This window comes from Callithrix jacchus, chromosome 20 (genome assembly GCF_049354715.1).
Source record: "Callithrix jacchus isolate 240 chromosome 20, calJac240_pri, whole genome shotgun sequence".
In the NCBI taxonomy this organism is placed as follows: Eukaryota; Metazoa; Chordata; class Mammalia; order Primates; family Cebidae; genus Callithrix; species Callithrix jacchus.
The window spans coordinates 31,001,286-31,021,655 of NC_133521.1; the positions used below are offsets into that span (position 1 = coordinate 31,001,286).

Genomic DNA, 20,370 nt, shown 5'->3' on the forward strand with positions numbered 1-20,370 from the left:
TGGCCTTCTCTTTTTGAGTTCTGATTTTGATTACTATCTGCAGAGTACATGTTCTATGTCATACTGATCCTCTGCATCTGTGGAGCCTTGTTGTGTGGCCTCATAGGTGATTGGTGTCGGTGAATGTTCCACGTGCATTTGAATAGTGTGTGTATTTTCTTTCTGCATCTATTTGCTCAAGTCCCCTGATGAAGTTGTTAAAATCGTCTATATTCTTTGTAGTGTATCATCAGCCTCCGGCTGCTCTATGCTGGGCTCCCACAGTCTTGCAAGTGCAAGTCCCTCCCTCACTGGGCTCCGTCTTCCATGAAAAATCCAGGTGTCTTGGCAAAGCATGAAGGAGTAGGAGCCAAGTCCCTGCCTCCCCGCATGAGATATTGTGCCCGTCTCTGGTGTTGCTGCCTACCCAGGCTGTGTTAGAGATGGAGAAGCAGAGAAAGAGGAAGGGCAGCCAGATGAGGGGAAAAGCCAGCCCCTGGTCATTCACGTCTCCAAGCCTGATGTTGGCCTGAAGTTAGAGAGGAGCAGAGCTAGACCTGGGAAGGGGGACACTGGGCTGTGCTGCAGAGAGCAGTCACTAGACTGGACTGGATTTTGTATAGTATCATCAAAGAATGACCCAAAAATCTATGGAGCCTACCCGAGGATTTCATCCAGGGGAGGAGAAAATCAGAGCCCACAAAGCAAGTTTAAAAGAGCAGTAAGAAAAAGAGTAAAGTTGGTTTCTCTATGCCCAGTGCATTAAATAAATACGTATCTTAAAATCTTGAGGTACAGCCAGATTCTAAATTCCCATTTGTTCCCCAAAATGCCCACTGTATATAATACCTGTGTGGTTTTAATAACTGCAAAGGCAACATTGTAAGCTTTTTACACGCAGTCACACAATTAATCTTCAGGAGTCCTCTGGAGTAGGTATCAATATAGCTGTCTCCATTCTACAGATGAGACAGAAAGAGGCTAGGTCCTCTCCCATGGTCACAGCTACCAAGCAGTGCAGCCGGGATTGGACCACTACACACTATGGCCCATCCCAGGGCACCTGAGGCAGGTGCAGATGGCTTGCATCTGCTGGTCTTTTCCCCTCGATCATGCAGAACAGCAGCTCACAACCAGGAGTACAAATCAAAGTCACTCTGCACCTTTTCCCAAAGGCACAATGCCAGGACCCAGCCAGGTCTTGAACAGAGAAGGACCATGGAATGGATATTTAGATAGAAGCCCCCAAGATGTCTCCCAGGGCAACCTTAGTGTGCATGGGAGTTGCCCGGATCCTCGAAGGCCTTCTCATGAAACAAAACGTCCTTTTGCAGCTCCTTATGTGTTTACTCCCCCTTGTTTGACGCATCTTTTCTGTGTCATGCCTTCTAGGTTCCTCCTTCCACCAAAGCGGATGTCAAGACAGAGACGGTCGAAGGGAAAATATCTGCTAAGGAACAAGCAACATCTGACAAGGAAGAGCTAAACAAGAAGAAAAAGAACATGACCGATGTCAGCACGCATGGGTTTCCTCTTGTCCAGGATCAAGAGGACAGCGAAGGGGACATCTCGAAGGACCCCGAAAAGCAACTGGCCCAGAAGTTTAAGGCCTATGAGTTGACGCTGAAGGACGTCCAGAACATCCTTATGTACTGGGACCGGAAGCAAGGAGTCCAGCTGCCTCCCGTGGGGATGGAGGAGGTGCCCCATGAGCCCAACGACCAGCGCCAGGGCCCCTCCAGTGGGCGCAGGGGCCGCAGGGACCGGGAGAGGGAGCGCCAGGAGAAGGAGCGGGCGGAGAAGGAGCGCCTAGAGAGGGAGAAGGCGGAGCGTGAACGCCTGGAGAAGCTGAGAGCCCTGGAGGAGTGGAGCGACTGGGAGGGGGAAAGTGAGGAGGACCATGAAGGGAAGAAGGAGAAGGACCTGGGCGTGCCCTTCCTCAACATCCAGGCACCAGACTTTGAAGGCTTGAGCTGGAAGCAGGCCCTAGAGAGTGACAGGCTTCCCAAAGGGGAGCAGGTATGGACCCCCCTCCAGGATGGGGATGTCACAAGTAAGGTAGCAGGCACTGTGCTAATATCATCAGGGGTGCTTCTCCCTACCTGAAACCCATATCCCTTCAACTTCATTCATCTCTGATGCCCCCCTTGGAGTTAAGACAGTAATGACTAAAGGACCTTTTCTACTTGGTCAAAGAAAATTCACAGAAAGTGTCACACATCTAAATGAGCCCATCCAACCTTACAGAAAGCCACTTGTATGGTTGAATTTTAATACTGATAATATGGGTGCTACAGAATGGCAAGGCAACTGAGGCTTTGGGGTGAAGCAAGAGACCTATCCACTCCAAAATGTTTTTCCCACAGGTGTCCCACAGTGACAGAAATTATCCTATTAGCTCTTTGTTCCTATAAACGAAAGTATCGTATATCCAAAAGCCACCTTTGCGAGCAGTTTGGAGGAGAGGCTTATTATACCCTTTTGTCCAGGTACAAGCTTTTTCTGTAAAGGACTAGAAAGTATTTTAGGCTGCAGGTGATACTGCCTCTATCACAACTACTCCGCTCAGCCTTCAAAGGATGAAAGTGACCACCAGCAATGTGTAACTGGAAGGGCATGGCCGTGTTCCAATTGAAGTCTATTTAGAAAAAGTAGCAGGCCAGATTTCGCCAGGGCACCATGGTTTGCTGCCCTCTTGTTTCATTCATCACAAACTAGGTGCAAGGTTTGGTTTTGTTTTGTTTGAGATGGAGTCTCGCTCTGTCGCCCAGGCTGGAGTGCAGTGGTACGATCTCGGCTCACTGGCCTCCTGGGTTCAAGCAATTCTCCTGCCTCAACCTCCCGAGCAGCTGGGACTACAGGCCTGTGCCACCAGGCTCAGCTCATTTTTTTGTAGCTTTACTAGAGACAGAGTTTTACCGTGTTGGTCAGGCTGGTCTCGAACTCCTGACCTCAAATGATCCACCTGCCTCACCCTCCCAAAGTGCTGGGATTACAGGCATGAGCCAACTTTTAAAAGTAGAGACTAGAGTCGATACACAGCAATCAGGGATGACGGGAGGATTAGAATCATCCACGTGATCCACGTGACTTCCATGTGCTGTGGCCCCACAGTAAAAGCCTTGCCACAGTGGTCCCGGGTGGCACCAAAGGAGGGAGGAACAGCTGGGGGACACACAAACCAGCTCCCTGCCCTTCCCAGTTTCTCCTAAGGCCAGCCGTAGCTCAGGAATTGTGATTTTTTTCCCCAGAAATGAGTTGTTGTTTTTGAGGGCTATAATAAGAATCTTCTTTCCTCTTTTAATACGTTCCGCCTTCCAAATCATAGGCTAGACTGCTGCTTGAAGAACTCCCTGGCTCTGGTAATTCAACAATTGCTACAAATCATTCTTGCCTTTCCTCATAGACATTCTGAATCCTGGGAGTTCACTCAGCTGCATATTAGTCAGGAAATGCCTTTAGCTCCTTGACATGCAGGATGAGAAGCACAGGATTACATGAAGTTACTTAGTTACTTGCTGGACCTAATAGGTCCAGTGGTCCGCAGGCTGGGCCCTCAGGTGGGCTGTAACCTTGACTATTGTGATAATGGCTGTTAGTCTAGGGGTAACGTGTCTATTCTGAGGGTCTTTACATGCTAGGCAGGAAGTAGCCGTGAAAATTTTAACCCGTTTGCTCTGGAAATTACTCATTCATTATATATGAGAGCAGAATGGGAAAATGCTGGAGGAATCCATGTTTTCTCTCAGGTTATTTTCACTTCTCTCTTCATTCCCCTTCTCTATCCCAGTCCCAGGACCTTTGCTTTATTATTTTCTTTGCTGTATTTGACTTGTTCCCATCCCAACTTTGTTTCACCTGTGGAAGGAAGGAACATTTAAGGCAAAAAGAAAAATGAACATGGAATCTGAAAATCGATGGAACAAGCGTATACTCTGGACATTAGAACCTTAAGAGCTGGTCTCTTCACATTAAACACAGGTTTATTGATTGCCCACTGTGTGCTAGGCTGTGTGCCATATCCACCTGCTAACTGTCCTAATGTAGTTTACAGTCCCGTTGCGAAGGCAGACAGTTAAACAATTGCAATAAAGTGTGACAAAGGCTGTGGTAGAGGCATAGAGTTTTACACAGGAAATTAACAATGGGTCTTTCCTTTAGATCCTAGACATCTTGGGTCTGGGTTCCTCCGGACCACCCATTCCGCCTCCTGCCTTGTTTTCAATCGTCTCCTACCCTGCGAAACGGCCGCCTTTGTCCGGAACAGACACCCTGGGGCATTTTGTGTTTGTGACCCCACCATCCGAAGACGCGTCTCTCGATGAAAGAAGAGAAATGGAAATAGAATCAGACCTTTTGGCCTCCACAAACACTATCAAGGTAACACATGAGCAATTTATTCTCCTAACCTTGGCAGGACTTCAGCGGGCAGGGAGAAAAGGTCCCGAAAGCAGAGCCTGGCATGAGGTGTTCTGCTCACTGGGTTCTTTTCCCTCAACTTGTTGGGGATCCTCCCTGAAAACCTCACATGAGAATCCCTGCACTGCACCTTCCCTGGGTCTGACTTGTCCTGCGTCCCAAGAGGAAACTGACAATGATTGATTCTCACCTAACAACCTTTGCCGTCCCCATGGGAGGGTTTAGGAAACTTGTTGAATTACTCTTCAGCACACCCACAATAAAAAATCAGCAAAGCTAGCACTTTTTAAAAGATCTAACCTTTTTAAAAATGTAAAAATGTATTTTGAAGCTAAGGTGATTCGGACAGTGTGTAAGAATATAAGAATCAACACACGTGAGTTAAGGGCACACATGTCATTACAGAAAGGATAAATTATTAAAGAAATTAGGATGGGAAGATTGGAGGTTTTGGGTAAAGTCACTGTTTATGTCCTAGCCTGACACAATATAGTAAAATACATTCCAGCTCGATTAAAGTATAAATAATGAAAACAAAATTGTGCAGAAATAAAAGAAAATAAAAGGAAGGAAGGAAGGGAGGGAGGGAGGGAGGGAGGGAGGGAAGGAAGAGAGGAAGGGAGGGGAAGGGAAAGGAGGGAGGGAAGGAGAAAAGGGAAGGAGGAAGGGAGGGAGGGGAGAGGGAGGGAAGGGAAGGAGGGAGGGAGGGAAGGGAAGGAGGGGAGAGGGAGGGAAAGAGAGAGAAAGAGAAAGAAAGCCATGAAAAAGAAATAATTGTTTAACCTATCATTTTAGAAGGAAACTTGCTTCCTCCCCAGTAGACAAATGAAAACTCTTTATTCTAGAAGACTGGCAGCTTAAAATTCTAGAAAAATTGGTTAAACTTGAAAATTACTGTTTGTTATCCCTGGTGAAATATTTGATTAAGGATCATCAAAAGATGCAAAAAGCACTAGGTGAAAGGTTGTTGGGAAAGAAGACACTCACAGCAGCCTGAACACCAGCCACAGGTCAGGAAGGTTGTTGGGAAAGAAGACACTCACAGCAGCCTGAACACCAGCCACGGGTCAGGAAGGTTGTTGGGAAAGAAGACACTCACAGCAGCCTGAACACCAGCCACAGGTCAGGAAGGTTGTTGGGAAAGAAGACACTCACAGCAGCCTGAACACCAGCCACGGGTCAGGAAGGTTGTTGGGAAAGAAGACACTCACAGCAGCCTGAACACCAGCCACGGGTCAGGAAGGTTGTTGGGAAAGAAGACACTCACAGCAGCCTGAACACCAGCCACGGGTCAGGAAGGTTGTTGGGAAAGAAGACACTCACAGCAGCCTGAACACCAGCCACAGGTCAGGAAGGTTGTTGGGAAAGAAGACACTCATAGCAGCCTGAACACCAGCCACAGGTCAGGAAGGTTGTTGGGAAAGAAGACACTCACAGCAGCCTGAACACCAGCCACAGGTCAGGAAGGTTGTTGGGAAAGAAGACACTCACACCAGCCTGAACACCAGCCACAGGTCCGGTGACTGCCGGCTGCACAGGGAAGAATGCAGTTCACCGTGGGTTGACACCATGTTTTTAACAGTAACATACTTGGCATCTGCAACCATGGGTCATCCTGACTTGTTCCTGTTGTGATGGAGTATGAAGTCCATGGCATCATCTACATATCTAATTAAGCTTTTAAGCCTAGTTTTCAGTTTGCAGGAAATACAGGGAATACGTTAAATGACACTGTAAGAATGGTCAGAAAAATCCAGACTATGGGGTATTTTGTAAGAACACAAATTTGGTGTCTCCAAAAATGCAATGTGATTGAGAGATGGAGCAGCAGGGTCTAGATTAAAAGATACTAAAGAAACATAACAGATCACAGTGGACGGGAGGCAGGACTAGATTGCAGCTCCAACTCGGTTGTACAGAGCGGCGTGCAGAGGCCCACCTTGTGAATTTTAGCTCCAGAACAACTGCAGGAATAAATTAGGATACCTGAAGAGATCCACAGACCCTCTGAAATCAGCAAACAGCTCCTGCAGGACCCAGGAGACACCCCAAATACTGTGAGTGCCCAAACTGTGGAAGTGGGAAAGGAAGATCCTCCGCCCCTGGACACACACTCACACTGGGGAAACTAAAGGTCTAGTTGACAGGAGAAGATTCCAACCTTACCTGGAGCTGAGTCCATTTAGAGAGCTGAGTGAAATACAGAGGTAAAGGAAGCAGTGGGAAAGGCCCTGGGAGCTCCCTAGGTCCCCAAGCAGGCCATTCCTTTCTGGCATCACAGGGATCCTTTGGGAGGGTAGCCAGAGGCCCAGAGAAAATGCCACAGGGTGAAGGAAGTCTCCAGCTGAACTTTGTAACAATTTGAACTGGACAAGAAGCCTCCTGGCCAGAACTCTGGGGAGGGCACAGATCCAGCACACAGACTCCACAGGCAGGGGAATAACTAAAGTCATACTTGCTTCTGCAGCTGGGATGCTGGTAGCCTGGGGCAAGTTCTCAGCCCTGCTTGCCCACTGCCTGGAAAGAGACTCAATGCTATTGGTCGGGGCACAGTGGGAGTAAGACTGTCCCTTTGGATTTCATGGGAGCTAGGTGAGGCCTCTAACTGTTGGCTTTTCCCCACTTAACCTGCATGACTCAGCAAAGGCAGCCATAATCCTCCTAGGTACATAATTTCATTGACCTGAGAACCTCACCCCCATCCGCTACAGCAGCCACAGCAAGATCAGCCCAAGGAGATTCTTAGCTCAGACATGCCTAACCCTGCCCCCAACTGATGATCCTTCCCTACCCACCCTAATAACTGAACATGAAGCACATATACTCCTGGAAGTTCTAGGACCCCACCCAGCACTGGTTCCTCTCCATACTACCACAGCTGATGCTCTCTGGAAAGCGCCACCTCTTGTCAGAAGGCCAACCAGCACAGAAATAGAGCATTAAACCACCAAAGATAAGAATCCTCACAGAGTTCATTTCACCCCCCTGCCACCTTCACCAGACCAGGAGCTGGTGTCCATGGCTGAGAGACCCATAAATGGTTCACATCACAGGACTCTGTGCAGATAATCCCCAGTACCAGCCCAGAGGCTGGCAGACTTGCTAGGTGGCTAGACCCAGAAGAGAGAGAACAATCACTACATCTCAGCTCTTAGGAAGCCACATACATGGGAAAAGGGGGAGCATACTACATCAAGGGAACACCCTGTGGAACAAAAGAATCTGAACAACAGTCTTCAGCCCTAGACCTTCCCTCTCACAGAGCCTACCCAAATGAGAAAGAACCAGAAGACCAACGCTGGCAATATGGCAAAACAAGATTCTTTAATACCCCCAAAAAATCACAGTAGCTCACTGGCAATGGATTCAAGTCAAGAAGTTCCTGATTTACCTGAGAAAGAATTCAGGAGGTTAGTTATTAAGCCAGTCAGGGAGGCATCGGAAGGAACCCTAATGCAAGGAAATCCAAAAAATGATACAAGAAGTAAAGGGAGAAATATTCAATGAAGTACATAACATAAAAAAGTCAAAACTTCAAGAAATATTGGACACACTTAGAGAAATGCAAAATGCTCTGGAAAGTCTCAGCAATAGAATTGAACAAGTAAAATAAAGAAATTTAGAGCTCAAAGACAAGATCTTTGAATTAATTCAACAAAGACAAAAAAGATTAAGAAAATATGAACAAAGCCTCTAAGAAGTCTTGGATTATGTTAAATTACCAAACCTAAGAAAAATTAGTGTTCCTGAGGAAGAAGAGAAATCTAAAAATTTGGAAAACATATTTGGGAAAATACTTGAGGAAAACTTCCCCACCCTTTCTAGAGACCTAGACATCCAAAACAAGAAGCACAAAGAACACCTGGGAAATTCGTCACAAAAAGATCATCACCTAGGCACATTGTCATCAGGTTTTCTAAAGTTAAGATGAAGGAAAGAATCTTAAGAGCTGTGAGACAAAAGCACCAGGTAATCTATTATAAAGGAAAACCTATCAGATTAACAGCAGATTTTTCAGCAGAAACCCTAGAAACTAGAAGGGATTGGTGCCCTATCTTCAGCCTCCTCAAACAAAACAATTATCAGCCAAGAGTTTTGTATCCAGCAAAACTATGCATCATATATGAAGGAGAGATACAGTCTCTTTCAGACAAACAAATGCTGAGAGAATCTGCCACTTCCAACCCAGCACTATAAGAACTGCTAAAAGGAGCTCTAAATTTTGAAAAAAAAATCCTGGAAACATCAAAACAGAACCTCTTTATGCATAAATCTCACAGGATCTATAAAACAAAAATACAATTTTAAAAAACAAATAACCAAGGCACACAGGCAACAAATAGCACAATTAATGGAATGGTACCTGCCATCTCCATACTAACATTGAACGTAAATGCCTATATGCCTTACTTAAAAGATACAGAACTGCAGAATGGATGTGAATTAATCAAACAACTATCAAGAGACTCATCTAGCATATTAGGACTCACATAAACTTAAAGTAAAAGGGTGGAAAAAGGCATTGCATGCAAATGGACACCAAAAGTGAGCAGGAGAAGCTATGCTTATATCAGACAAACTTTAAAGCAACAGCAGTTTAAAAACAAAGAGGGACATTACATAATGGTAAAAGACCTTGTCCAACAGGAAAATATCACAATCCTAAACATATATGCACCTAACATTGGAGCTCCCAAATTTATAAAACAATTACTAATAGACCTAAGAAATGAGATAGACAGCAACACAATAACAGTGGGGACTTCAATACTCCACTTACAGCACTAGACAGGTCATCAGGACAGAAAGTCAATAAAGAAACAGTGGATTTAAACTACACCTTGGAACAAATGGACTTAACAGATATATACAGAACATGCCATCCAACAGCCACAGACTACACATGCTACTCAACAGTTCATAGAACTTTCTCCAAGATAGACCGTATGATAGGCCACAAACAAGCCTCAATAAATTTTTAAAAATTGAAATTATATCAGTCACTCTCTCAGACCACAGTGTAATAAACCTGGAAATCAACTCCAAAAGAAACCTTCAAAACCATGCAAATCCATGAAAATTAAATAACCTGTTCCTGAATGATCACTGAGTCAAAACCAAAATCAAGATGGAAATTAAAAAATTCTTAGAACTGAATGACAATAGTGATACAACATATTAAAGTCTCTGGGATACAGCAAAGGTGATGCTAAGAGGAAAATTCATAGCCCTAAATGGCTACATCAAAAAGAATTAAAGAGCACAAACTGACCACCTAAGGTCACACCTCAAGAAACTAGAGAAACAAGAACAAACCAAACTCAAACCCAGCAGAAGAAAGGAAATAGCCAATATCAGAGCAGAACTAAATGAAACTGAAACAACAATAACAAAAAGCCATACAAAAGATAAGTGGGAGGAAAAAAGCTGGTCTGAAAAGATATATATAACTGATAGACCATTAGCAAGATTAACCAAGAAAAAAAGAGAGAAATCCAAGTAACATCCATAAGAAATGAAACAGGAGGTATTACAACTGACACCACAGAAATGCCAAAGATCATTCAAGGCTTCTATGAACACCTTTACACTCATAAACTAGAAAACCTAGAAAATATGGATAAACTCCTGGAAAAAAATGCAATCCTCCTAGCTTAAATCAGGAAGAACTAGATACTCTGAAAAGACAAATAACAAGCAGTGAGATTGAAATGGTAATTTTAAAATTACCAAAAACAACAAAAAAAGTCCAGGACCAAGTGGATTCACAGAAGAATTCTGCCAGACATTTAAAAAAGAATTGGTATCCTATTGGCACTATTCCACAAGATAGAGAAAGAGGGAACCCTCCCTAATTCATTCTATGATGCCAACATCACCCTAATACCAAAACCAAGAAAGGACACAACCAAAAAAAGAAAACTGCCGAACAATATCCCTGATGAACATAGATGCTAAAATCCTTAACAAAATACTAGCTAACCAAATCCAACAACATATCAAAAAGTTAATCCACCATGATGAAGTGGGCTTCATACCACAGATGCAGGGGTGGTTTAATATATGCAAGTCAATAAATATGATACACCACATTAACAGAATTTAAAATCACACAATCATCTCAATATATGCAGAAAAAGCTTTCGACAAAATCCAACATCCCTTTATGATTAAAACTCTGCAAAATCTGCATACAAGGAACATACCTCAATGTAATAAGAGCCATCTATGACAAACCCCCAGCCAACATAATACTGAATGGGGAATAGGTGAAAGTGTTCCCTCCAAGAACTGGAACAAGGATGCCCCATCTCAACACTCCTCTTCAACATTGTACTGGAAGTCCTAGCCAGAGCAATCAGACAAGAAAGTCAAACTGCTGATGACATGATCACTTACTTTGAAAACCCTAAGACTCCTCTAAAAAGCTCCTAGAACTAGGGCCAGGCGTGGTGGCTCACGCCTATAATCCAAGCACTTTGGAGCCCAAGGCAGGTGAATCACCTGAGATCGGGAGTTCAAGAAAGCTCCTAGAACTGACAGAAGAATTCAGCAAAGTTTCTGGATACAAAATTAATGTTCACAAATCAGTAGCTCTTCTATACACCAACAATGACCAAACAGAGGATCAAATCAGGAACTCAGTAGCTCCTGATTTTACAATAGCTGCAAAAAAATAAATAAGTAAAATAAAATGCTTAGGAATATACCTAACCAAGGAGGTGAAAGCCCTCTAAAACGAAAACTACAAAACACTGCTAAAAGAAATCATAAATGATACCAACAAATGGTAACACATCTCATGCTCATGGATGGGTAGAATCAATATTGTGAAAATGACCATTCTGCCAGAAGCAATCTACAAATTCAATGCAATTCCCATCAGAATACCACCATCATGCTTCACAGAATTAGGAAAAACAATTCTAAAATTCATATGGAACCAAAAAAGAGCCCATATAGCATGTAGCAAAAGCAAGACTAAGCAAAAGGAACAAATCTGGATGCATCACACTACCTAATTTCAAACTATTCTCTAAGGCCATAGTCACCAAAACAGCATGGTACTGATATAAAAATAGGCACATAGACCAATGGAACAGAATAGAGAACCCAGAAATAAATCCAAATACTTACAGCCAACTGGTCTTCAACAAAGGACACAAAATCATAAACTGGGGAAAGGACATCCTTTTCAACAAATAGTGCTAAGATGATTGGCTAGCCACATGTAAGAGAATGAAACTGGATCCTTATCTCTCACCTTATACAAAAATCAACTCAATATGGATTAAGGATTTAATAAAACCTGAAACTATAAAAATTCTAGAGGATAACATTGTAAAAACCCTTCTAAACATTGGCTTAGGCAAGGATTTCATGACCAAGAACCCAAAAGCAAATGCAATGAAAACAAAGATAAGTAGCTGGGGCTTAATTAAACTAAAGAGCTTTTACACAGCAAAAGGAACAGTCAGCAGAGTCAACAGACAACCGACAGAGTGGGAGAAAATTTTCACAATCTGTACTCCTGAACATGGACTAATATCCAGAATCTACAACAAAGTCAAACAAGAAAAAAGCAAACAATCCCACCAAAAAGTGGGCTAAGGACATGAACAGACAATTCACAAAAGAAGATATACGAAATGAAAACATGCTCAACATCACTAATGATCAGGGAAATGCAAATCAAAACCACAATGCAATACCATCTTACTCCTGCAAGAACGACCATAATCAAAAAATAAAAATAAAAACCCGCAGATGTTGGCATGGATGTAGTGATCAGGAACACTCTTCTACACTGCTGATAGGAATGTAAACTAGTACAAGCACTATGGAAAACGGTGTGAAGATTCCTTAAAGAACTGAAAGTAGAACTACCATTTGATCTAGCAATCTGACTACTGGGTATGTACCCAGAGGAAGAGAATCATAAGGATACTTGCACACGCATGTTTATAGCGACACAATTCACAATTGCAAAATCATGGAACCAACCCAAATGCCCATCATCAACAAGTGGATAAAGAAACTGTGATAACTCAAGAATGGCAAACATTTTATGTTCTCACTGATAGGTGAGAACTAAGTTATGAGGATACAAAGGCATAAGAAAGATACAATGAACTTTGGGGACTTGGTGGGAAGGGTGAGAGGAGGGCAAAGGATAAAAGACTACAAATAGGGTACAGTATATACTGGTCGGGTGATGGGTGCATCAAAATCATAAATTGCCGCTAAAAAGCTTACTCATATAATCAAACACTACCTGTACCCCCAGCAACCTATGGAAAAATCATTAAAAAACTTAAAAAAGAAACATAACAAAGAAACACAATATAGGAACTTTGACTAGGTATTTATTGGGGGGAAATGTCTGTAAAAGACATGCCTGAGACAAATAGGAAAATGTTAATATAGACTGTGTGCCAGAACAAAAGTGTGGAATTAGTGTTCATTTTCTTAGGTGTGATGATAGTAGATACAGGATTGCAGAGACAGTACCTGCTTGAGGAGGTGTAAGTATTTAGAGGCAAAGAGTCATCATGTCTGCAGCATATCTTCAAATGACTCAGGAGAAAAAGTGACAACTGCTAAAACTAGTTATTACTGTACCAGGCCTTCAACTCTTAAAGTTTTATTTTTAAAAAAAATGGTGGTGAAAAAATCACAAGCATTCCTATACACCAATTACAGACTGAAAGAGAGCCAAATCAAGAATGAACTGCCATTCATAATTGCTACAAAGAGAATAAAATATCTAGGAATATAACTTACAAGGAACATAAGGGACCTCTTCAAAGAAAACTACAAACCACTGCTCAACAAAATAAGAGAGGACACAAACAGATGGAGAAACATTCCATGTTCATGGTTAGGAAGAATCAATATCGTGAAAATGGCTATACTGCCCAAAGTAATTTACAGACTCAATGCTATCCCCATCAAGCTACCATTGACTTTCTTCACAGAACTGGAAAAAACCACCTTGAACTTCATATGGAACCAAAAGAGAGCCCGCATACCCAAGTCAATTCCAAGCAAAAAGAACACAGCAGGAGGCGTCACACTACCAGACTTCAAACTATACTACAAGGCTACAGTAATCAAAACAGCATGGTACTGGTACCAAAACAGAGATATAGACCAATGGAACAGAACAGAGGCATCAGAGGCAACACAACATATCTACTACCATACAATCTTTGATAAACCTGACAAAAACAAGCAATGGGGAAAGGACTCCCTGTTTAATAAGTGGTGTTGGGAAAACTGGCTAGCCATGTGCAGAAAGCAGAAACTGGACCCCTTCCTGACACCTTACACTAAAATTAACTCCAGATGGATTAAAGACTTAAAGATAAGACCTGGCACCATAAAAACCCTAGAAGAAAATCTAGGCAAAACCATTCAGGACATAGGAGTAGGCAAGGACTTCATGACCAAAACACCAAAAGCATTGGCAACAAAAGCCAAAATAGACAAATGGGACCTAAACAAACTCCACAGCTTCTGCATGGCAAAAGAAACAGTCATTAGAGTGAATCGGCAACCAACAGAATGGGAAAAAATTTTTGCAGTTTACCCATCTGACAAAGGGCTGATATCCAGAATTTACAAAGAACTCAAACAGATTTACAAGAAAAAAAACAAACAAGCCCATTCAAAAATGGGCAAAGGATATGAACAGACACTTTACAAAAGAAGACATACATGAGGCCAACAAACATATGAAAAAATGCTCATCATCACTGGTCATTAGAGAAATGCAAATCAAAACTATACTGAGATACCATCTCACGCCAGTTAGAATGGCGATCATTAAAAAATCTGGAGACAACAGATGCTGGAGAGGTTGTGGAGAAATAGGAACACTTTTACACTGCTGGTGGGAGTGTAAATTAGTTCAACCATTGTGGAAGATAGTGTGGCGATTCCTCAAGGACCTAGAAATAGAAATTCCATTTGACCCAGCAATCCTATTACTGGGTATATATCCAAAGGACTATAAATCGTTCTACTATAAGGACACATGCACACAAATGTTCATTGCAGCACTGTTTACAATAGCAAAGACCTGGAACCAACCCAAATGCCCAACAATGATAGACTGGACTGGGAAAATGTGGCACATATACACCATGGAATATTATGCAGCAATCAAAAACGATGAGTTCATGTCCTTTGTAGGGACATGGATGAATCTGGAGAACATCATTCTCAGCAAACCGACACAAGAACAGAAAATGAAATACCACATATTCTCACTCATAGGCGGGTGATGAACAATGAGAACACATGGACACAGGGAAGGGAGTACTACACACTGGGGTCTATTGGGGGGAATAGGGGAGGGACAGCGGCGGGGGCCTGGGAGCTGGGGAGGGATAGCATGGGGAGAAATGCCAGATGTGGGTGAAGGGGAGGAAGGCAGCAAATCACACTGCCATGTGTGTACCTATGCAACTATCTTGCATGTTCTGCACATGTACCCCAAAACCTAAAATGCAATTTAAAAAAATGGTGGAAATGGGGCCAAGCACAGTGGCTCACGCCTATAATCCCAGCAGTTTGGGAGGCCGAGGTGGGCGGATCACCTGAAGTCGGGAGTTTGAGACCAGCCTGACCAACATGGAGAAACCCTGTCTCTATCAAAAATACAAAATTAGCCAGTCGTAGACGACTGCCTGTAATCCCAGGTACTCGGGAGGCTGAGGCAGGAGAATTGCTTGAACTAAGCAATTGGAGGTTGCGGTGAGCCAAGATCACACCATTGCACTCCAGCCTGAACAAAGAGCAAAACTCCATCTCAAAAAATAATAATAATAAAAAGTAAAAAAAAAAAATTTAAAGGTGGAAATGGTAAATTAAAAGGCAAAAAAATTTTTTGATCAGGAAACATGAAAATACCACTAGAAAAATGGGAGCTTCTTATTAAATGTAGCAGATTAATCACATGTTTATCTCTCCCTCTGTAGAAACTGTAAGATTTTCTATTCATGTATAATTCTTAAGAACAAAGAGAATGGGAGAGAGCTAGTGGTGAGGGCTATATGTCAACAAAGTATTAGGAAGTAGACAGCAAGCAGATGGGGGTAACTGGCTTAGCGGTGCCAAGAGAGCTACAAGCCCTGCTGGCCATGTTGGGGACTGCCAGGAACTAAGACTTGAGTTCCATACACACACTCCAGCTTCAAGTTTTCTCTAGGGTTTTATTCTCCTCCTAAGAGACTAGGGTGCCAAGGAATGCACTGGTCTTGTTACTACCCAAGACTAGACCCTGCCCTGCTCTAGGCCTCCTGACCCTGCAGAACCATCTCCCCAGATGACAGACATGTAGACATGTTGTAGTCATCTCTCTCTTCTATTTGTGTGTACAAAAAGTGAATATTTAAGACCTCACGCTTATTTTTAATTAAGGTTCAAGAGGAGCAGACCAGCTCATCTAAAACAGGCAGACAGAAAATGAAAGAAAAGATAGACCAAGTCTATGAGACTCAGAAGGACAAGCGTCGCATAGCCTTAACCAAGAAGGCCCTTTCGGGGGAACCTGCTGGAACCATTTCCCTGCTGTCAGATACAGACCTGAACAATTTCAACGGGCAGCACTCCCAGGAGAAACTCGTCAGGTGGGCCTCCCAGCAACCCAGGGAGTGGAATGCCAAAGCCCACGTTGAGGGTGTGGCTGTCACAGCACTGGAGGGGAACAGAGCTGTCCTGCTTGTGGGGCTCCAGGGGCCACGATGCCACTAGCCCAACAGGACAGGACTTCCAGGCAGCTCTCCTGTCTTCTCTTGGCCAGAGGGGAGCACTCTCACTTTACAAACCTGTGTCGTCATTTGCAGACTGAATCACTTCCGGTGGATTGTCCCAGCCAACGGCGAGGTAACGTTGCAGGTGTACTTCTCTTCTGACGAGTTGGGGAACTTTGACCAAACCTTTAACTTTGAGATCCTAGGGACTTGCCGCCAGTACCAGCTCCACTGCCGAGGCATCTGCACTTACCCATACATTTCCCAAGACCCAAAGTAAGTGTGCTTCATTTTAAAAGATAAGGTTGACTGCTATGTTTTTATTTTCCTCCGTGGCACTTTGAACAGGTGGCTCTCATCATAACATGGAGCTCGGGCAGCATCCCAGCCCCTCTTGTTGTATCAGCTTCCCTATCTTGGACATTGACTAAGAGCCACAGGGGGGACGTGATATTACCAGGGATTCCCAGACTGCAATAAAGACGATCATAGGTGCAAAGTGGGAGGAAAAAAGTCTTCCCTTGGCAAATGAGTTTGCTTATTTAACTATTAAGCAAGTTTAAAGCAGTTCTATCCTATAATTTAGAAACCATGTGTAACCAAGATCAGGAGTTCAAGACAAGCCTGGCCAACATGGTGAAACCCTGTCTCTACTAAAAATACAAAAATTAGTTGGGTGTACTGGCAGGCACCTGTAATCCCAGCTACTCGGGAGGCTAAGGCAGGAGAATGGCTTGAACAAGGGAGGCGGAGGTTGCAGTGAGCTGAGATCATGCCACAGCCCTCCAGCCTGGATGACAGAGTGAGACTCTGTCTCCAAAAAAAAAAAAAAAGAAAAGAAAAGAAAAAGAAACCTTGTGTGACTCTGCATGGGTGAACTTTTTCCAAGCTACTGAACAGCACTGTGCAGCTCATGCACTGCAGAAAAGCACCTGGCTCAGCAACTGGCCACATTCAACCAAGGGACTCAGAAGCTAATTTCTGTCTCCTGGAACTGGTTTTCCATAGGGGTTCGCAGGAATGTTTTTAGCTGGGTGCACTAGAACGAAACATCTGACTCAGCTCTGTCACCACTCTCATTATGGAAGACACCACTGGGAGTCTTTTTTTCAAGTTCAGATCATAATGTCTTCTCCAGTGGTGGGAAGGAGCTGGGACAAAGAGTTGGATTTATATAAACATCACATGGCAGCATTGAACTTCTGTTCAGGCAGCCTCCCCTCACCTCTTCCTCTTCTGTGTTCAGAGTGATATTTCCTCAGAGGAAGATGGACATGAAGATAAATGAGGTCGTCTTTAAGAAGTATGTTATGAGTGTGGAGACATACTACTTCGGGCCACTGCTTTGTGGTAAATCAAGAGATAAGTAAGTGTTCCATTATTTTAAAGCAGATTTCAGACTCCCGGGTTGGGCTTATAAACAGTACAGGTAGGATTCCTATGTACACAGATGTAGCTTTTACTAATGCTGCCTCTCTTAGCCCCTAACCACAAATCAGGAGAACTGGGTTCTTGTGTCCCAACTTCCTGCTGGACACCCAGAGGAATGAGGGTGCCATTTCCCATATGGGAAAGCCTGAGAGAGGCTTCAGGCTTGATCAGAGTAGGATCAAGAGTTTACTTTGGCGTATGTTCAGTTTAAATTGCCAGGAAGATATTTCTGGTAGTCACATGAAGCAGAGAATAGGTTGTACAGCTTTGGTTCTCAAAGGAGAGGTCACTCTTCAAGGCAACAAAAGCCACAGATATAGATGAGATCACCTGAGAGAAGACTGTATATGTAAGAAGAGAAAGAGCCCTGAATAACTCCAATACACACCAAAGGAGGAGCCAGGAGATGAGAAAGAGGCCAACAGTATTGGGGAAACCAAAAAGACCAGTGTCGTGGAGAAGAGGTCATGGTTGCTACATTGAATGCTGCAGAAAGTACAGAAAGATGAGGGCATAGATGTCCACAGAGTTCAACAACATGGAGGTCACTAGGGGCGTTAGCAAGAGTCCTTTGCCCAAGCAAAGCGAAGTGAGAAGTCAGATGTGAGGATAATTCTTTGGAGAAGCTTGGCTGTGAAGGGAGATGGGAGGAGAGCCTGGAGCGCAGAGCAGGCTGTTCATGCACTGTTGTTCTTACGATGCTTGCGTGCCGAGAGGAGACAGAAGGAAGAGGTTGGAGTTTCAGGAGATGGTAAGGGCCATCAATGGCATAGCTCCCTGAGGCAGCACAGTGGGATGTGGGGGTGCTGGCCTATGCCAGGAAGAGGGACCATCACTGCATGCCAGTGAGGAAAAAAGCAAGATGGCATCGCAGAAGGTAGGCTTACAATTTGGTTGGAAGAGCGAGGAGGCTCCTACACAGTCATGTCTTTTCCTCCTTGACAGATGATGTGAGATCATCCCTTGCAGTGAGGGGAGTTGAGGAAATTTGAAATCTTGAAGAAATAGAGAGAGCATGAAAAACAGTTTTGTGGAAAGTAGGAGAGGGAGCATGTTAGAGAAACAGATTAAGATTATCAGGTGGAATTGGGGACCCAATCTCACCTATTATTAGTGAGATTGGTGATCATACATTCTTAGACTGGTTTTTTCAGTTATATACAAATTTCATATCATATAGGCAGGAAATGAAACCAAAACTGGAACCAAGGTCTCCACCATGTCTTCACTCCATACAGCATTTCTTGTGCTAAGTAGAGGTCGTTAATTTCTGGGCCTCCTCAGTGCAGCTTGTGGCCGTCTTTGTCCTCCATTCCCATTACCTCCACTTTATTCCCTGAGATGTTGGATTAAAAAGTGAAGGTGAAAGGAGTTTGCTGATGATGGAGAGGAAATACAAAGCCCAATAGGAGGGCTCGGGAGGGAGAAGTGTGATCAGGTTAACGGACATGAGGTGCAGAACAGTCTGGGGGTGGGAGTCAGGCTGCTCAAGGAGGTACCCGTTTGGGACAGCATTGGAATTCACCGGGATGTGGGGACAGATGACACTGATCTGGGAGGGCAGTGACGACGGTGATTCAAAACAACTTCCAGTACAACTGGGTATTATTCACTTATTCTTTTTCTTTTTTTTTTTTAAGCTTTATTTATTTTTTTAGACAGTCTCACTCTGTCACCAGGTTGGAGTGCAGTGGTGCGGTCTCGGCTCACTGCACCCTGTGCCTCCTGGGTTTAAGTGATTCTCCTGCCTCAGCCTCCCAGGACTATGAGACCATGGGCACGTACCACCACGCCCAGCTAATTTTTTGTTTTGTTTTGTATTTTTAGTAGAGATGAGGTTTCACTATGTTGGCCAGGATTGTGTCGATTTCTGGACCTTGTGATTTGCCCACCTAAGCAAAGTGCTGGGATTACAGGCATGAGCCACTGCGCAGGGTCTTTTTTTTTTTTTTTTTTTTTTTGAGATAAGGTCTTACTCTGTCACCTAGACTGGAATGCAGTGGTGTGATCTCAGCTCATTGCACCCTTGACCACCCAGGCTCAAACAATCCTCCCATCTCTGCCTCCCCAGTAGCTGGGACTACAGATGTGTGCCGTCGCACCTGGCTAATTTTTGTATTTTTGTAGAGATGTGGTTTCGCCATGTTGCCCAGGCTGGTCTCAAACTCCTGAGCTCAAGCAATCTGCCCACCTCAGCCTCCCAAAGTGCTGAGATTACAGGCATGAGCCACTGCGCCAAGCCTATTCACTTATTCTTTTAAACCTTGCTGAGCCTCATTTTCCTCATCTGTATAATGGGAAGACAACAGGACCCCCCTCAGATTTGTGAGGACTGAACTGGGTAATGCACATGGAGCCTTTAGCACAGGCTTGGGTGGAGGTGATTAGTGGTTAGGTGAGAAGGCCACACACCCCTTGGCAGTTATCCACACAGAGAGGTCTCTGTGTCTCTGACTCTCATTTGGTTTCTGTCATTCTCTCTCCTTTCATCCTCCATCATGGCCTATCTAAAACCTTTTTCAGACTGTTTCTGCTTTCCTAGCCTGTGCTGTGACCTCTGATGTGACTTTTTTCCCTCAGGCCTTCTCCTGCTTTGTTTTGCTCAGCTACTATTAACTGAGCAAATGCCCACAGTGCTCAACTCTGCAGATCTCTCCCTAAGGCACTAAGGAACAGACACTGCCTCCTAACAGTGAACAAGGCCAAATGAATTCATATCAGAACAGTAGCATTCTCTGAGGGTGTGGGAGAAGGAGGTGAATGAGGTCATCTCTAAAACAGA

General features: G+C 43.8%; 1 protein-coding gene across 22 annotated transcripts in view; it reads left to right on the forward strand.

Annotated features, from left to right (window-relative positions):
* HYDIN (HYDIN axonemal central pair apparatus protein) overlaps window positions 1–20,370 on the forward strand; it is a 516,394-nt gene that overhangs the window by 404,251 nt on the left and 91,773 nt on the right. For 19 of the 22 annotated variants that reach the window (XM_078357699.1, XM_078357700.1, XM_035282169.3 and 16 more), the window contains 5 exons: window positions 1,372–1,998; window positions 4,141–4,359; window positions 15,826–16,034; window positions 16,251–16,433; window positions 17,404–17,523. In XM_078357699.1, coding sequence (XP_078213825.1) covers window positions 1,372–1,998; window positions 4,141–4,359; window positions 15,826–16,034; window positions 16,251–16,433; window positions 17,404–17,523 — 1,358 coding nt within the window. Of the gene's footprint in view, window positions 1–1,371; window positions 1,999–4,140; window positions 4,360–15,825; window positions 16,035–16,250; window positions 16,434–17,403; window positions 17,524–20,370 lie in introns of those variants that run through there. The other 3 variants (XR_008478211.2, XR_013530165.1, XR_013530166.1) reach the window with 1 other exon arrangement.